The 19,102-nt window shown below is 37.9% G+C and overlaps 1 protein-coding gene and 1 long non-coding RNA gene across 21 annotated transcripts in view; both read right to left on the bottom strand.

Annotated features, from left to right (window-relative positions):
• Nucleotides 1–114: 114 nt before the first annotated feature.
• The window catches only part of LOC122526011 (protein turtle), a 215,198-nt gene continuing 196,210 nt past the window's right edge, over nt 115–19,102 (bottom strand). For 15 of the 20 annotated variants that reach the window (XM_043649098.1, XM_043649099.1, XM_043649111.1 and 12 more), the window contains 9 exons: nt 17,272–17,559; nt 16,784–17,193; nt 16,408–16,679; nt 16,142–16,314; nt 15,879–15,935; nt 12,169–12,354; nt 11,753–11,980; nt 11,218–11,311; nt 115–2,864 (listed from right to left, as the gene is read on the bottom strand). In XM_043649098.1, the coding sequence (XP_043505033.1) occupies nt 1,673–2,864; nt 11,218–11,311; nt 11,753–11,980; nt 12,169–12,354; nt 15,879–15,935; nt 16,142–16,314; nt 16,408–16,679; nt 16,784–17,193; nt 17,272–17,559 (2,900 nt within the window). In that variant the 3' untranslated portion in view covers nt 115–1,672. Of the gene's footprint in view, nt 2,865–6,601; nt 6,856–11,217; nt 11,312–11,752; nt 11,981–12,168; nt 12,355–15,878; nt 15,936–16,141; nt 16,315–16,407; nt 16,680–16,783; nt 17,194–17,271; nt 17,560–19,102 lie in introns of all 20 variants that reach the window. The other 5 variants (XM_043649110.1, XM_043649116.1, XM_043649115.1 and 2 more) reach the window with 4 other exon arrangements.
• LOC122526012 lies at nt 3,520–6,457 on the bottom strand. The gene is made up of 2 exons (XR_006305929.1): nt 6,372–6,457; nt 3,520–3,619 (listed from the first exon to the last, which is right to left on the bottom strand). It is a non-coding gene; the product is annotated as an uncharacterized LOC122526012 (long non-coding RNA).

Raw genomic sequence — 19,102 nt, forward strand, 5'->3', positions numbered from 1 at the left:
GCGTCGTGTTTATATGAATTCGTGTTATGTGAATTTGTGTTATATGATGAGCCCGTGTATTATACGGAGGGGGAGGGGATTCTACTTTACTATTCCGACTTGTTTTATAATGTATTTTCCTGTATACGCGCGTGTTTCAATAATGCAACGAACGTATCTCTTCCGTGTATTTATGCGTGTGTCTGTGTATATGTGTATGGATTTGTTATCGTGTGTTATTTATTATGCACGTGTTCTGTGTATTTATCTCGTTATTTCTTTCGATTATCTTACGTTTTTTTTTTCTTTTCATTTGCTTTAATTTTCATTAATAATTATTACTTACAGCGTACGATTACGTTTAATCATAACGTTTCGTTTTTTTATTATTTTGTTTGTTTGTATGTTAAAAGGTATACGGAGCACGTACAGTGGTACAGTTTCTTTGGAGTGTCATGCCGTTTGTCTATCTATTCCTCTTCATCCTTCCTTTTTTCGTTCCTTCGTTTTATTATTTCCTTTCCTCTTCTTCTTCTTCTTCTTATTCTATTTCTTCTTTTTAATCTCGTCAATCTCGTTTCTTTACGTTCTAACGACTCACCTTTTATCTCGTGCTAGCAGCGGGAGATATCTTTTTGCGCGGCTCATAGCCACGGGGCAGTTTCACTGAGCTTTACAAAAAACAATTGTCCATCTCTCGTCGACACGTGTATTATCTTTACCTTGAGCGTATTTTTTGGTGCGTTCCTTGATCTTTATTTTTATTTATTTGTTACTCTTTTTCTTTTTTTCGTTTTTTTTTTTTTTTTTTTTTTCTTTATTTCTTACTTCTTATTTTACTTTACGTTTAAAAATCACGGTCCACTTGATTTGGACGTAGGCGCGGTTGGTATTATCTTAGAACGCGACCAGCAACACATTTATCTCTCTTTTTCTTCTTCTCTCTTTTTTTCTCGATTCTATTCTTTCGTCTTTGCACGTCACGCACGCGACGTCTATCGACCGTAGGCAATTATGCTGGTTTTTTTTTTATTTTTTATTACTTTTTTATCCCATCCTCCTTGGATCGTCTTCTGTCATAGACGATCTCCAGAGACTAGTTCGGTTTAAATATGACTTCACATGCGCTTTTTTTTTTTAATTAGTAAAAAAAGACGCGAACGTCTGAACGTATTTTCGTATCTACTACGTTATTATGCTTTGTTCTTCGTGATCGAGGGAAAAAACTCACGTGTATCCTGAGCTTGACGCCCGTAAAAACAGTCCTCTCACTTTCATTCTTTCTTTCTTTCTTTCTTTCTCTCTCTTTCATTCTCTCTCTCTCTCTCTCTCTCTCTCTCTCTTATTTTTTTTTTTATTTTAACAACATCAGAGAGGATTGCTTTGGCTAGCGGAATTGACATTTTATAACGCGCCTATTTTTTCGATACCGTTACGCGATGATGATTCTCGTTGTTTTGTGCCTTGACAATTGGTCTTACGCCTCTTAATTTCCCAAAAGGAAAGCAACACGCATACCAGGTTGTCTTCGACCGCGACAGATTCTCTTGGTCCTCCGATATATCCGATTCAATGGAAATGTCTCGTTACTAGATTTTATTCGGGTATTGTTGGACCGTATCTAATCGTACCACGTAACCACGATGCGAATCATCCTTGACCGTCGAATGAAAATTATTTGACAAGCTTTTATTTAACAGGCGCTTTCCAAGTGCGTGCTCTGTTTTCTCCTAGCCTGCCTCTGCCTAAATTGATGAAATTCAGCCTTCATGGCCTGTACCCTAGCCTCTATATTATCCCTGCTGTATCTCGATGGTTGATGATGAACCGTATGTACTTGATGAACGTGCGGCACATGAATGGCGTGTATTTGATGTACCGGCGGTCTCTCCTCTCTAGTGGGAGTGGAGGCAGAAGTAGGTGTAGGCGTACAGGAGGCAGGATCGAACTCGTAGTGTCCATCGACGCTACCAGCATCCACGGCATTTTTCAAGTGGCTGACCTTCGCCTGGTCCTGAAGCTCCAACCATCGACCAACCAGAGGAGGGGGCGGCGGCCTGTAAGGTGGCGGTCTCCATTCAGCCACCGTGCTTCCGCTCCTCGAGCTCTGGTTCTGTTGAGACGTGTTCTTGCTACCGAAACCCGAACTGCTGGATCTACTTTCAGGCGAGGTCTCCAAATCCGGAGACGCAGCCAGTTCAGGCGCCGACCTGGCGTGCCTGGCGTGTCTCGGTGGAAGTCTCGCCCTTGGTCGACCAGCGGATTGAGGCGGAGACGAGGTAGCAAGAGGCTGTACTGGTACGAATCTTCTGGACTCGGCGTGGATCGCCTTCAAAGATGGAAGCTCTTGGCTGTAACGTTGATGAACGGTTCGCAATTGGAGGTAACTTGGAGGGGTCGGGAAGGATCTCTCCCCTGAAGATGGTTGTCTCACGGAACTGAGGTCGCTAAAGTATAACGGTGTCCAGGGTACGTTGGGACCGCTCGGTGAACTCGCTAAGAATCTAGGCGACGATATCGTACAGATAGTTGGTGGTATCCTGGCCAATGAATTAACCGCATCCTGATGATGATGGTGAGCAGCGTGCAGAGCACCTATCGAGACACCGCTACCCGATGATCTCAGGCTCAGCTGACTGTTGCCGACTAAGGGACGTCGCCAAGAGGACTTGAGCCGTTGCTTAGGCAGAAAGCCGCCGTCGTCGCTGCTCGATGCATCCAGGATGCTGTTGTTCGCCGAACTGAGAACCGAATCCGCCACGACGAATCGGCCGTCGGCTGCGCGAGAGATCTTACCGAGGGGACGACCGCGGCATGAGTCCGGGGTGTCTGGACTCAAAATCTCTCGTAGGAGATTTAGACCTGGTACTCTGCTTTTTCTAGGTCTATATGGTAGGACAGAAGAAACGTTAGAACGGAGCTGCTCTCGCGATTCTTCGATGACAAACGATGCGATCGAGTATGCCGGATGCAAATATTCATTTTTATTCGTTTTCCCTTGAACACATTTTTTTCGTCGATATTTCTTCACAAATAAAAAACCTTACTTTTTCCTTTTCCAATTACTTCCGGTATACTTTATCGCTCGTTTGATAATACAAAAACGTGCAACAACGACGCAACACGCAACGATAACGAACACAAGGGAAACGAATGACTAGAACAAAATAACGAAAGGCAAACGTTCAAGTTAAACGTCTATGTAATTATCAAGAAATTTATTACGTATTATAGGTATGTAATAAAGAATAATGGATGCAGGCGAGGAAGGCATGCCACATGCGCATTCCGGTGCACGAGTGATAGGGGTGTGACGTAGGTCGTGAGTGGGTGGGCGTTGGCAGTGATTGCATCTTTCTTTTGTTACTTTTTTTTTTTCTTATTTTTTTCGAACACATTATTTTTTACAGTCTTTCTTTTTTTTTTTTCTTGCAAAAAAAGAACATTTACTTTATATTTCTTTAAGTGTAATCTTTTTTATTTCTTATATTTTTTTCTTTTTTTTTATTTATATATATTCTATTATTACTATTTAATTTCTTTTTGCTCGAAAATTTTTATTCTTATATGTTTCATTAATAATTCATAGTGATAGCAATTGTGGATTTAGGTGCTCCGAAACTCGTCACCTTTTTTCCTCCTTCGGGTCCGGCAGCAGGGAAAGATGGGGGAGAGAGAATGTTGTAACACAACGATTACATTCACAAAAAACAATATCGTGGCGATAATAATAAGAAATATAATGCTAAATAACCGAGCTTGTTACTTTTCTAGGCGGTGATGTTAGGGAGCAAATAGATATAATGCGTGTCATATTGTGTAATCAAGGTGACGGTTAAGGCTCTTTTGTTCTACCGATTAGATTCCTCCACGCTTTGAGATTGAATCTATGGAGTAAATATTCTATTCTTTTTTTAAATCGGGTGGGACGAACCTTCTTGTACGTTACTGTTGTTTGACGAATTTTTCAAATAATTTGTCAAAAAAGAAACACATCGAATATTAAATAGTTATATACATTTATTTATTGAAAAATATATATTGTAAAAGGGAATAGGAAAAAGGAATAGGAATTTGTTTATTAGAGGATGGATTCGATGAGATGGAATTTTTTTTTTTTTTTTCTAAGAGTTTTACGAAACAGAATGTTTTTTCAAAAGTGCAGGCTGTATTAAAAAAAAAACCTTTTGAATATATATGTCCGATTGAAAAATAAATGCACGTAGGTTGGGATCAATTATCTTGGAAATGTGAGATGTTTGACGGTTCAAAATGTGATGTAAAAAAGACGATAAACAGAAAAAATACGACAATGGAGGCCATAGATAGACACTGCTGAAAATGTAGCCGCAGCGAGGGCGGCTTACCTATTTTCGATCGTATATTTCCGAGTGTGTGTGTAAGTGAACGTGTCTTTCATAGATCGTCTAGAATCGAAAGACTGGAAAGAATCAAAATAACGGATAAGCATTTGAAATTACATTAAACTGGAGTGTTCTAAATTTTCTGATAATTATAAACGACAATCAATTCTGTAACTTATCTTTTCTTTTCTATTATTCTTATTTTCTTTATTTTCTTTTCAGATAGAATATTTGTTTGTTCATTTCTAAAAGATTTTTCTAACGAAGTAACGTTAATTTTAATAGCACGATCAAGGTCCTGTGAACGCACACGCCTAATAATATCATGCTTTTATAATTGCACGTGTGATCTTGTGACATGCCATTTACGTGTAATAGAAATGTTTAAAAAGCGTATACAATGATGTTAGAAAAAATTGTGTCGTAAAATAGAGAAAGAGAGAGAGAGAGAGAGAGAGAGAGAGAAATAGACTGACAAAAATAACGATTATGAATGAATAATACTACAGCGACGTGGAGAAATAAATTAATGACGAATGTGAAGGAAAAAAATATAATGGTCTTAAGAAAGTGATCAAGTTTGGAACTAATTGGAAACTGCAGATATTGTTTCCTTTTGTATCGATCTTTTTAAAAAAAACATTTAACATTAGAGAGTTTCCGAATCAACACCTGCGTTTCCTGTTAATCTCAACGAGGATACTGGCAATTAAAAAAACAAAAGCTTTCCGTTTACCAGTAACTCGTCATATTCCATAATTGTTAAATGTGACAACCAAAAGGATGCAGCTACGAAATTTAGCTATAACAATAAGAAAGTTATCAGCTAAAATTAGTGCTCGTTATCGGGAAACTCGATGGCTTTCTAGACGTAACATAAACAGGGGAAATTCTATTAAAGTTATAATTTCAATTAGAAATATAATTCAAATCAAATTCGAACCATCGAATTTACCGGAAATATCTAATCGACGTGTCCGTATTAAAAAAGGTTATCAATAATAAACGTTGGGTGAGATCACTAATCAAAAGATGACGAATGAATTTGGTGAAAGGGTTAAGTGTGCTATGGTGTACATGTGTGTGTGTCTCATGTATGTGAGAAAAAGAGATAGATAGATAGATAGATAGATAGAGAGTGGTGGTGGGATCGTGATAAAGAACTTCCTGTTTCGCGATTAAGATCAAATAAACAAGAGCAGTCAAAGAGAAAGAGAGCGAGAAGAGAGAAACAACACGAGCCAGCCTTCTACTCTCCAATTGTTTTTCTCGATTAATAAAAGGGAGAAAGAGAGAGAGAGAGAGAGAGAGAGAAGAGAGTGAAAGTGAGAGAGAGAGAGATATATATATATATATATATATAAATAGATAGACTGCAAATTGTCATTAATAAAAAATTCAAAGGATTATAAGCTGAATACGAAAACGGTATACAGTAATGAAATACAGTAATATTTCAAGAAATATGATCATATGAAGATCGAAAAGGATTAACTGCCTTGCCTCGTCTCTTATCTATGTACTCCCTAAGGCCGCCGAACGAAGGTAATTAGGGTACTGACTGGATATTACTAGTGTGACTCCTAGCTGTTTTGCCTGTATTGCTGATCTCATCTACAGTCATGACAATCATCCTAAGTAGTTGATAGTAGGTGGTAATGGTAGATTAGTAGGTCCTAGCAGGTAACATTGCAGAGCTGTAGTCTCGCATAATAGCGGTAATAATAGTAGTGGTAGTGATAAAAGTGGTAGATGATAGTAGTAGTAGTAGTAGTAGTAGTAGCAGTAGTAGTAGTAGTAGTATTAGTAGTAGTAGTAGTAGTAGTAATAGTAGTAGTAATAGTAGTAGAAGTTGCGGTGGTAGCAATGGTAGTAACGGACATGTCCCACCGGCAAAGTGGCGCTTGCTCATTCGATCGACCGACAAGGATCGATGGCAATTTGATCGATCCGATCGATCTGATCGATCGATCGATGGACCGCTCGGCACGGCGTGTTTCAAACACACACAAATACAGACATATATACCGTCGGCGGAGTTTCTTTCTCGGGAGCAACCGTGGTCTCGGGTTACGTAGTAGTAGTAGTGGTAATAGTAGTAGTAGTAGTAGTAGTAGTAGTAGTAGTAGTAGCAGTAGTAGTAGCTGTTGTAGTAGTAGTAGTAGTAGTAGTAGTAGTAGTAGTAGTAGTAGTAGTAGTAGTTGTGACGGTGAGTACTTGGTATTATTTTCTGTGTTGTTAGCGGAGATTAGGCTTACTGTTCCGCCTCTCTATGATAAATACGCTGTCGTAATCTGGATTATCGAGGTGGAGCGCGTGATGGTCACGATCACGATTCGGGGGGGCCTGCTCGTGGACCGGCTCCGAGGTGGCAGTGGCGGGGGTGGTTACTTGCGTAGGAAGTGGTGGTTGATGAAGAGGTTGTGGTGGTGGTGGTGGTAGTTGCGGATTCAACGGGCTGCAACGGGTCAGCTTCGAGACTGACTCGCCGCACGCGTTTAGGTTTGTCGACCTACAGAAAACACAGAGAGAGAGGAGGACAAGAGACGCCCACGATTTGTTCTGTTTCTTAGTTTTTCTTTTCATTATCTTTTGTTTCTTTTTTTTTTTAACTCTTCCGTTCTTTTCGTTTTATTTATTTATTTTTCTTTTTTTTTTTTATTTGTGGTTTCTCTTTCTTTTCTTTTCTCAGTGCTTGACTGTTTAAGTTAACGTTTCATTTGTATTGTAATCTATTTTTGTTCATTTATATTTTGTTAATTTAATTTAATTTTATTTTTTTGGTCGTTAACTTCAGTCGCACTATTAACTACTGACCGCCGTTTGTACGAAAGACCTTGTGAATGGGAGAGAGAAAGAGAGAGAGACGATTCACGAAGAAGTTAAGATTCTTAAAGAATCGATGATTTAATTTCTATGCGCTTCGATCGTTATTCGTATCTTCTACTTTCTCTCAAGAAGTCTCTCGACAATCGGACATTTCTCTAGCTCGCGTCGGCTCTCTTCTGATCCTTGCTCTGATCGCGAATCTCGGTAATGATTACCGAGTTAACGTTAGCTCCGTATTCGTAGTCGGTTGACAAATGTTGAACACTCGACGTAAACGATCGAACGTTCAATATTTTTAATTGCATATACATCTTCCATCATCATCATCATCATCATCATCATCGACTACGAATGCCGAGCTTCGTAAAAGTTCTTGGCAGTGGCTGAACCGTTCAGCCCGTTCTGGATATTCGTGTAGGTATCAAACGTGCATCGTCGATTGCTTTCGCTAATATATTTTTTTAATATACGTGTGAAATCGTGACTCGATTTAATTCATAGGAGAGACGCGTTAGATTGATCAAAATCAAAGATGAAGAACGTACAAAGGTGAACGGGCTCGTCACGAGGGTTAATAAAGTAGAAAATAATTTATACGTTTTTATACGTTTCATTTGTAAATAGAAAAGCATGGAACGGGAGAATGGGGGATAAAGGAGGATGGAGATTACTCGATAACACCCTCGCGATGAGCAAACGTGATTTCCACGTTTAACGATGTTGCTGGTCGTACAAAGTGAAAGTAACTGAAAAAAAAGAAGAAATAAAAAAATAAATAAAAAATAAAAACGACGACAGTGAAAATGAAACGGGGAAACGATGATGTGGAGTTTATTTGCACTGTCCAACGTTGTCTTTGATTCCGGGTTGGTGCTGTCTGCTTGAAATGTTTCAGGATTACGTAGAACTTCTGTGTCAACTTGGATATTGTTTATTAGAGCTCTATCTTTTTTCTTTTCTTTTCTTCTTTTTTTTGTAGGTAATAACGCACTTAAAATATACCTTCTCGTATTTTGGTAAGTGTAAGGATCATAAGTTTTTTTTCAACGTAAAAACAAAATTTGTGTGAATATAACAATTGGATATTCATCCCGGAAGCAAAGAAAATTATATAGGAATTTTTTCTGACGGACAGGATTGCGGTCGGATCACGGGTCGGGGGAGGGGTAATTTAATTTAATTCAAAATAATAGAATAATTAATACAAGAAAACGAAATTGGAAAAAAGATTTGTCGCGTCGCGATAGAAAAAAAAAAGAATAGGACGATCCAGAATAGGCATCACTGCAGTCGTATTGTGGACTTTTGGATGCCACGATAAAAAACATAATCGAGATTAGGTGTCCGATTGATTATTAATATTATTATTATTATTATTATTATTATTTTTGTTTTGTCAAATAATGCTTCGCTACGCGTGCAACCCGTTTTATTCGTCGTTTCGATAATTTTAAATAATTATACGTACGGTATTATTGTCATAGAAAATGTTAAATGTTCGTTGTCATTGAAAATAGAGAAATATATAAAAACAAGAAAGAAAAAGACAGAGAGAAAGAGAAAAATGAGAATAGAGAAAACTAAAGATCCCCCTAAAAATAGAGAACACGAGAAAGAGAGAAAGAGAGAAAGAGAGAGAGAGAGAGAGAAAGAGAGAATTAAAGAGAAACTGAAACGAATGCAATATGGCTTATACGAGATTTAGCGTAGGCGAAATTTCTTTCACGTGGCGTATGTACTTTTCTTTTTCCTTTTCCCCTTTCTTTTTTCTTCTTTTCTTTTTTTTTTTAACTTTTCTTCCTTTTGACGTCAAACAAAAAAACAAGTGCACGGAATGATAGCGATGAAGAAAAAAAAAAAAGAAAAAAAAAAGATAGAATAACGGAGAATGAAATAATTAGGTGCACGCATAGCCGCGCTTGAATGTGTCGTATGTGAGAAAAAGAGACAGAAAAAAAAATAGAGAAAAAGAGAGATAGATAGAGATAGTAGAAAGAGTATTAAAAAAAAAAAAGAAAAAAAAATATATAGAGAAAAAAAAAGACAGATTGAGAGTTACAGAGTTCGTTTCGTTAATTAATTAAGTAGCACGATAAAAGAGATCGTTCTCCAACCTCGTCCAAAATACCTCTGCTGTTGCGGTTAAGTCTGCCGGTTTGATTATTTCTTTTCTCTGTTTTTGTTTTGTTCTTTTTTTCTGTTTTTTTCTTTTTTTTTTTTATGTTCTTTTGTCTTTCATATGAATATTTCTATGAGAAAAATAGATCTAAAAGTTCAAAAGTATCATCACACACATATAATAGGCATATATACATATGTGTGCACGTATTCTTGAACGCAAGAAGATCAAAAGAGGGTTTTTATTCTGATAATAAGCTTTCTTTCTTTTTTTTTTGTTTCACTATTTTTTTTTTTTTTTACTATATTTTACTATTTCTAATATTTTTCGCTTCTCGACTTTATTACTCGTGTCTTTTATTCTTCATTAACGGGGTCGAAACGGCTGCTCTTCTTTCTATGTAATTTTTGTTGTTGTATATTTGTTAAGAATTTTCTTTTTTAACAATAATTAATCGCGCGTTAAACGACGAGACGACGAGAGGGAACGAAGAGCGATGATGAGTTTCTCTCTCGTACGTCTCTCTTGAGTACAAAAAAAAAAAAATTTTCGGTGATCATCTAGCTGAATAAATTGACAAAGTAAAAAACGTCGTCGATGCAAAAAAGATATTACGATGATCGGTTTTTCGTATCGTTACAAAATTGAAACGTTAATAATTAACGTTAAGTCAAAATGTATTGCGATAAAACGTGTTTTGCATCGACGACATCATTTTGTATATTAAACGCGTAATGTAAACTTTGATAATTTAGCGAGAACACAGATATCGGAATAATTAATCATGTTCTCGTAAACTCGTTAACTATAGATCGCTCGTGAGAGGTTTAGTAAAAATGCTTGCGGTGCTTCAGTTTGCCTACTGTTCGTAAAAAGGGGGGAGAGTGGACTTAATAACTAGCTCTGGCTAAGCCTATGTGATGTATATTCTCTTCGAGGTCGCATCTGCAATGTATTACAAACCCTAAACCCATCCCCACTTCGAATCCCCGTAAAGAATCAAGATCATCTATCCGGTTTTAAGGTAAAAGATGTTCGAGAGAAGTTCATCTGTTTTTCTTTCTCCCTATAGCTAGGAAGCTCGTTTTAGCTTTCGTCTTAATCACCCGTCCGCCATGGTAGAAACCTCGTCCATCAAGTAGAATTCTCGATGTTTTGTTGCGCACTTTGTTGATCCGTCTCGTTTATCATGCATCGTCATTAGTCACGCGAACAACCACCACCACCGCCACCACCACCACCAGTACCACAATACACCCACCACCGGGAGGCGGCGGTTTCAAGAGAGAGAGAGAAAGAGAGAATTTATGCTCCTACGAAATTTAACGCGTCATATTTCAACCGGCTCATCGTACTTTGCTAATTTGTCCTGCTAATTGTAATAGTTATGTACACGTTAAGTAAATAAGTAAGTATACACGGAGTAATGGTAAATTCTTGTGTGGTTTAAGAAGAGCAAAAACCTTTTGTGATAGCGCGATTTTAATGCAAGATGATCGAGTATTAAAGTTAATGAGAAAAGCTTGGACAAAAAGTATTTAGACTTTAGGACGAACGAGCTCGCGTTGATTAGGAACGAAAGAAATTCTTTTAAAAAGAACCGTCTCATCGTTCCATCGAATATATCTCCTCTTTAGAATAAGTTTAACGAGAATTTCACGAACGCTAATCTTTCTTAATCGGTCGAAGATTCAAAGGACAGGGCGATTAAGAGAATCTCAAAGGATCAAACTAAATCTTAGAAAATTTCGTTCCACCTTGCAGATACGACTCCCTCGATCTAAAGATTCCTTAAATAGGGTTTTCGTCCTTGACGATCCCAGAAGAGATTCTAGGATTTAGAAAATTTATATGTATTGATCGTGATACTCTTTGGTAGATGGGTACCTGAAGGGAAGAGGAATTTTGTCGGAGATAGACACTCACTTTTTCAAAGGCACTGTTCCTTGAGGCCCCTGCCCTGCACCATTCCTGTTGTCGGTAACCCGGCAAGTCACCATGTTATACGCTGAAAGCAGTTCTATAATGTTACAAAACTATGTTAAATTCGTATGCGTACGGTTTCACAGGTGCTTGCCCAGCCCCTGCGGTGCTCGGATCGTTGTCGTCGTCCTCTAATTAAATAACATCCTACTCCTATTATTTCTGACAGCTCAAATTTCTTTATCGATATCAACTTAATTGTTATAAAATATTTATTTTTATCTTTTTTAAATTACCTCTAATCCTATTTACAAGTTCTTCTAATACTGCACGTACGAGAATCAAATTCCTATTTACTCTGTGTTTTGCCTGTAGATTCTAATGAAAAGATAATTATTTTCATTATATTATTAATCTTTAATTTGATATATGAGAATGATCGACACGACCAGGAGCAGTGATGCAGGCCGGATACAAGACATGTACGTTGTATATATCAAGCGTTTCTTATTCACCAGAGGAACGTAAATAACCATACCTTTCTCCTGTTTTCGTCTCTTCCGCTTATTGCAGATCTTCACCGCGCATATACTCAGGATAATGGCGACGATGAAGAAAAGAATACCACCCACAACCCCGGCCGTGATCGCCTTGTGTTTCACACGAGCAGGTACAGGAAATTTAACTTGTTCGCTGGCACCGTAATTCGTCGCTGAATTTGCGAACACTTGGAAATAATACGTCCTACCACCAACCAGATTCTTCACTGTTAGCCCGAAGAAACAAAAAGGAAACAAATTCATTGATATTAATTATACTTCACGAATCAATTAAATTTATTATATGTTTGTAATTATACTTGGGATAATATATTATGATTATAAATTATTGACTATATTGGATGTGTGTGTATAAATCTGTAAAATGATTTAGAAAAAAGTTTCTCGTACTTACCCAAAAACTGTGTATCCTCCGGACGGATTTGTCCCTTATTGAGATTTTTCCAGGGCCCGTCCGTTTTGTATTTGATAGTATAATGCTGAATGAGATGATTCCGTTCAGATGGAGCTTCCCAAGTAATTAGAAAACCGTTGCTGACTTCGGTCACCGTAAGATTTTTCGGTGGACCTGGTTTCGGTCCTGTAAATATATCCACATATGTAACATTCGACGAATTTATTGAAAAATAAATCTATTCAATTTTAGAACAGAAAGGAATCAAATAATATTACCAAGAATTATTCCTATTGTATCTAATAGGAAATGAAACTTCGATGTATCTTTTTTTTTTATTTACATTATACTTTTTAGTTAACGAATAAAAGAATATTTTAATTATGAAAATAAAGAAGGAGAAGGAATAGATGTAACGTATCATTCTTTTTGAACGTGTTTCTCTTCTTTACAAAGTCCGGTTGGTTATCATTTTTGAAAAATAAGGTCAGCTAGAAATTAGGATTACGTGTGTTAATAAAGGTAACGAATGAATCCCGGAAGTAATTAGGTTGTAACATTATACGCGTTAGAAGAGCAACGAAAGATGACCTCACGTTTGTGGCTAATCCTATTAAAAAGCTACATCAATATCGTTTCATTACTACACCCACTGTCGGTTAAAGTCTAACCATAAAAACCTTACGGTTATGTTCAAACGGATAGATCGTTTATAAAACTAAATCCAATTGAATTAGTTGAAATGAATTTAAAAGAGAATTTGTACGAATGTTTCTTCTACTTATTTTTTCTCTCTTCTTCCATCACTTTTAATACAACACGATGATCGTAAATAAAGAATAAAGAACACATTAGGTATAAACGTTACTAAGCCATAAAATGAAAGTAGAAAACGAATAAAAGAACGAGTGGATTAATCCAATTTACAAGGATTGCGATAAACTCGGAAAGAAAGCGTATTCGCCCGAACCTAACTTCCTTCTTTTCAAATAGCCCCACGAAAAGAGGTGGTGGTTTCACGAGTGATGCTGCTGCTGCTACTGGTAGTGGTGGTGGTGGTGGTCAATGCATCGATTGAAAACGGGTAAAAACCCGTGGGAGGCGTGAAACGAATGAAAAAAGAAGGAAAGAAGGAAAGAAGGAAGGAAAGAAAAAAAGTAAACAGTTGGTCCAGCAGCGTGTACAAAAATCCAACGTTTCTCAACGTTTGAAGTTAACGAGATTCCTCTCGTGTTCTCTTTTTCATCGAGCAAACCTTAACAAAGGTTTCTCTTCCTCCCTGAAGATAAACTGATTTTATCGTAATATTGAAAGAGGAGAGAAGAGATAGATAGATAGAGAAAGGATCTCATGGAGCTTTAGAAGAAACCCACTTTCATTTCAATTTTCTATTCGCTTGTTCCCCAAGGAATTCGTTAAAAGTAACGACGATACGTGAAAGCTCCCAGTGCTTTAGGCGTTTGAACAAATGCATTTTTTTATTCTACTTTAAGTTACGAAATTAGCGGTGTACATATCATCGTCAGTTAAGAATATTTAACGAATGTTTCTCAAATGTATTCAATTATTATTTTTAACCTTAAAACTCGACGTTTTCAAATTCGTTCCAAATTTTCATGCAATTCGATTGATCTCTTCCTCTTTTTTTTATTTTTTTTTTTTCACTTTCATTTGATTTTTCCTTTTTTTTCGTTTCTTCTTACTTTACGAGACACATAACATCGATCTGTCTATTCTCTCTCTCTCTCTCGTGTTCTTTCTCTTTTTCTCTGTCCTTCGTATTTGATTCCTTTCCTTACATCTCTCTCGATCTTGCGAGCACAAGATTCGAAGTCCTTTATTGCAGAGTAATAACGTTTAATCCGACGTACTTCGAGAGGAGAAAGATTATATGGATAAGAAACGACCAGGAAGCTTTGACTTCCTTCTTCCGACAAAGGGACGCAATAACGTTGCTAAGAATTTTAATGAGAAACTTTCTAAAAGGTTTCTTTTTCTCGGGTAGTCCTTTTAATGGCGATCTCTCTTAGATGATCGATCAGAAGGATTTCTGAAAGTAAAAGTGTGCTACAAATTTTTCCCCCTTTGTGCTTTAGTTCTTAGAAAACGTGTGCTGCTGTACAGTATTATTACGGTGAGAACGTATTATTATATCGTACAAATATTAGAGAAATCCGTAAGATTGAAGGGTGCCGATGAGTGAAAGGGATGAAAGGGAGAGAGAGGGTAGTGGTTTAAGGTATATGGAAGAGGTGAGAATACCGAGAGTGGACATCCCGTACGAGAGTCACTTTTATTACACGTCGAATTTAATAACGGTGGACGAAACGATGCACACCTTTGACTACTTGCTCAACCCATATTTCTGTGAACGTACGTACATATATATATGTATGTATGTACATTCGTATAAAGCAAACATGAAACGGGAAAACGAGGTAGGAAGGGAAAGTCCGTCTACAAAGTGGATTAAAATATCGCCTTTCCGACTACATTCTACCAGGATACCATATACGTGAAATTTCACATTTTCTTTTTTTTCTTTTTCTTTTTTTTTTTCGTTTCGAATGGGACTAACAAAAAGAATTGAAATAATTGGAGAAAGAGAGATGAAAAGAAAACACTGTTGGTATACCTTTGGGCCTTATGATCGACGGGAAGATTGTATTTCCAGTAGAATCGGTCGATAATTCGAGGGTACTATAATCTAAGATGTCTGAAACGAGAAAACAAAACAAAAAAAAGGGGGAAAAAAATCGAGTGAGAAATCAAAGAAACGCAGAGGGAGAAAGCTTGTTTGTAGGAAGAAAGGAAGGAAGGAAGGAAGGAAGATAAAAGGGAGAGAAAGAGAAAGAAAAATAAAAAAGAAGGAGGGGGGGGGAGGCTGAAGGGTGGTGGTGGTTCTAAGGGCGTCGTAGGTGAACCGGAAGAGAGATTCAAGCGTACGAACATGATCCCCCAGGAGTATCATTAATCTCCTCTAATCCAGTTTCTCGAGGAAGACTAACAAGCAAAGCTGATGATGCGTGAGCGTGCATGGTAGCCAGTAAGGGTGAGTGGGTTGCTAGATGAAGAGAAAAGAAGAATGGAGAAGGAGAAAGGGCAGAAATCTGTAGGTGCTCGAAGCATCGTATGTACAAATGAAAGGCAATGAACCGTTGGATTTGAGGAAAGGAAATAAAAGCGGAAGCAGAACGAACGGCTCGATGGGTTTTCCGATACGATAAGTCGCGACGGAAGCCTCCGGTTCCCTTCTTTTCTCTACTTTTATCTTTTCTACTTTTACTTCTATCTCTTTCCCCCCCCCTTTTCCTTTTTCTGTCTCTTTTTTATTTTTCTTTCTTTTTGTTTCTCTCTCTTTTTCCGGACTTTCCTTTCTCTCTCGCCAGTGGTGGGTCCTCGTTTATGACCGAGAGGTATCTCTTCCATATGACTTTTCAACTCTACTTGTCTGACGATATTCAACCAAGAGAATCATACAAATCCTATGCAAAAGGGTTTGCTGCTACGTTATTTTTCTTTCCTTTCGTGGACCGTTTATTTTTTTTTTTTTCTTTTTTCTTCTTTTTGTTCATGTGCATTCGCGTAAATGATTTTGCTTTGGTACTTTCGTGTTTACGAATGTAGAGAATAATATTTGAATTTTTTCCTAAAGAGACATTTGAATTAACGCGATTTTAAAAGGGATAGATTTTCATTGAAAATCTTACCGCTTTGGTCCGTCGCAGCAGCCTGACCAGCACTTGATGATGGTGTCAGTGCCACATCTTTAGAAATCAGCAGCGATAAGAATTAGAATAAAGAAGAGTTTATACCAATAGCAAATGAGAAAGTTATCAAGCATTAGAGATCAGTGTTAGTAAATGCTGCTTCAGTTATTGTTTAGATTAATTCTACCCCGATGCGAATGCAATTTTGTAACTTGAATATTTACAAATAATGATATCTTTTAGAAATTCGAATCCTTAATTACCGAGAGTTCTGATGGTGATGACTTTGCTCATTGTTCCGTCGCCCAAAGCGTTTTTCCCGATAACCTGAAACTCATAAACCGTAGCCGGTGTCAGTCTGTTGATCGTGACCGTTGTACTGCCCGATGGTGTTACTGGTATCGTATCCCATTCTGATGTACCAGCTTCTCTATACCTGATAAATAAATTAGACGATGAAGTTAATGTAACATCGATGTAACGATAAATCTAAAGAAGGAATTAGTTAATTAAATATAAAGTTACTTGCCAGATTGTATAATCTTGTTTATAATCAGGTCCACCAGAATAACCAGGTAACCAATTTAATGTAACTGAAAATTCCGTAGCATTGCCGGTGACGTTGTAAGGCGCATGAGGTTGAGTACCCTCGACGATGAGCTGAGTCGAAGTGGAAATGGTAGCAACTTCGTTCGATGCAACGCAATGATAAAATCCAAAATCGGTACGTCGTAGACTTTCGATGGTGAGATTACCGCCGTTGATTTTTGCCCGGTTGCGTTGAATCGGTGAGCCGTCCTTCTGCGCAGAATAACAAAGATAGAACAAAACGTCATCGGAGACGTAATATCGATCACTGTTCTATATCATTTAAAAAATATACAAATGATTTCTAATTGTCATACCCTAAGCCATTGTATCGTAGGTTTCTGGGTGCCTTCTGCTTCCTGAGCGTTGCAATGCATTTCGACGCTCTCGCCATATTTTTTCTGATAAACCGTTTCTGGCTCGAGAGTGAAAACCGGTGGTTTTCTAACGAGCACTTCCATAGGCGCGGAACTACCCTGGGTGCCATGAGCGTTGTAAGGAGTACAGGTATACCTTCCTTGATGGTTCTCATTGACTCGCGTGAACAGCAGGGAGCCGTTGTTCATTATCACGATTTCCTTCGCCTGATAAGGCTCTAGTAGTCGCTTGTCCTTCGTCCATGTTACGTATTGAAATTGCGGATTAGCCTTGATATGACACTGCACTACACCAGCCAGTCGGAAGGGCAGATATTGAACCGTCGGCGTGAACGCGACCTTCGCTGGATCTGCATAGGAAAGTGGAACGTGATATTATCGCGATGCTTTATTTTCGCTTAAACACAGCTGAGTTATCTTTAACTTACACTCCACGTTGAGATAGGCACTGGCACTTTGGGGCTCGCCAATACCGTTGGTAACCTCGCAGAGGTATTGACCGGAATCGTCGGCGCTGACAGGACTAATGACAAGGCTCCCGTCCATCCTGATTGAAGCTCTCGTGTCCAATGACGATACTTCCGTAACCGGTGCACCTTCTCGAAACCAACGTACCGTCACGTTTCCCGGTAGGGCCTTTGCCTCGCAAGAAAACTGAACCTTTTCTCCTTCGAGTTTCGACTGATTCGACGGGGGTACCATAATGACAGCTCCTCCTGTCGAAACGGAAATTAAACGCACCGTGAAAAGACTCTGCCTGTCCTTATCTCGCGTTTCTCTCTTTTCTCCTCTTTTCTTTGCTCGACACCCTTTCCTTTTTTTTTCTCTCTTTTCCTCCCCTTCTTTCTCCTCTCTCTCTCTCTCTTTCGCCCGTTTTCTTTTTGTATTTTTTATCTTTTTTTTTCTACAACAAAATGGCGTGTATAGCTTAATATCGTGCCAGTGTGGGAGCGTCTTCGAAAGCTTTGCAGATTCGCTTTTACATTCGGGAAAGTGGGGAAAAAAAAAAACGATTCGAGTGGGTCCTTAGATGATCGTTTTAAAGGAAAAGATACTAGGAGCAAAAGCGTAGCATTTTCCACGCTCGTATGAACAACGTGACACGAACGAATGTACTCGACGATCAAGAATAATGATATTGGATATATTCTCGAATAAAATTCAATTAAAATGCAAATGCGCTCTCTCTCTCTCTTTCCTCTTTTTGCCGCGTGACATTTGTGAAGAAAAAGAACTTAGAAAAAAGTAAGAGAAAGAACAAATTTGAAGGAAAAGAGAACGAATAGGAAATTCGCGATGGGTTAAGGGTTCTTTTTCTTAATCGGGAAAGTGTCCTTAAATTATATTTGATCCTCGTATCATCGCGTATGTTCGTGCGACGATTAATAGCGAAATGAAAATGTAAATGGGATATACGTTGAAATGGAAATAAATCTTCGTGAGTGTGTCTGGTAGCTGCGAAACTTCGGCCGGGCTAACGTAAAACAGATAGAAAAAAGAAAAAGGAAAAAAAAAAACGCGCACATTTTACGCGTTTTACATTTCAAATGGATCGTCGTCGTTCGTATTCGATTAAAATGTTTAAATCAAATAGAGGCGGCGGCGCCCCTCGGCATTGTTTCCTTTTACGATTGGTTTGATTTCCATCTTAGCGTATAAATCTTTTCGATTTACGTATACAGTAAACGATATATCTTCTAATAAAAATACTGAAATGCTATTTCGAAATTGCGATATTTTCAATTAAAATCAAAATACTGAATTACGCGGGATTTGATTTATTTTATTTTATTTTATTTTTTATTTCAAGTAAGCATAGATCGTGAATGTTGCAAAGAGCAAATCGTTTGGTTTTCCGTGATGACGGAAACACGACTAGGGTTGGTCAATATCCTGGACGAAAGTATGGAACGAACGATGGAGCTTTTAATGTTACTTCATGCAGAAACAGAACGCGAAACGAAATCGTGGGGCAGTATCGAGCCGGAGGCTATTCTCGTAAATAGGAATTCTCATAAATATATATACGCATGGAAAACTAGAGACCAACGTGATATGGGGACCAAAGATCGAAGAACAAGCACGTTGTTACGTTATACCTGTGTACCACGTTCCGATACTTCCATTCCTAGATAAAACACATTTATTTCTTCTCCTAACATTTGATTTATTATACTTATTTCTTTCTCCGATATTATATTTTCTCGTATGTTAGTTTCGTACTTATTTGTGTATGTGTGTATGTGTATGTGTATGTGT

Source organism: Polistes fuscatus, unplaced genomic scaffold (genome assembly GCF_010416935.1).
Source record: "Polistes fuscatus isolate 324 unplaced genomic scaffold, CU_Pfus_HIC Scaffold10, whole genome shotgun sequence".
Lineage (NCBI taxonomy): Eukaryota > Metazoa > Arthropoda > Insecta > Hymenoptera > Vespidae > Polistes > Polistes fuscatus.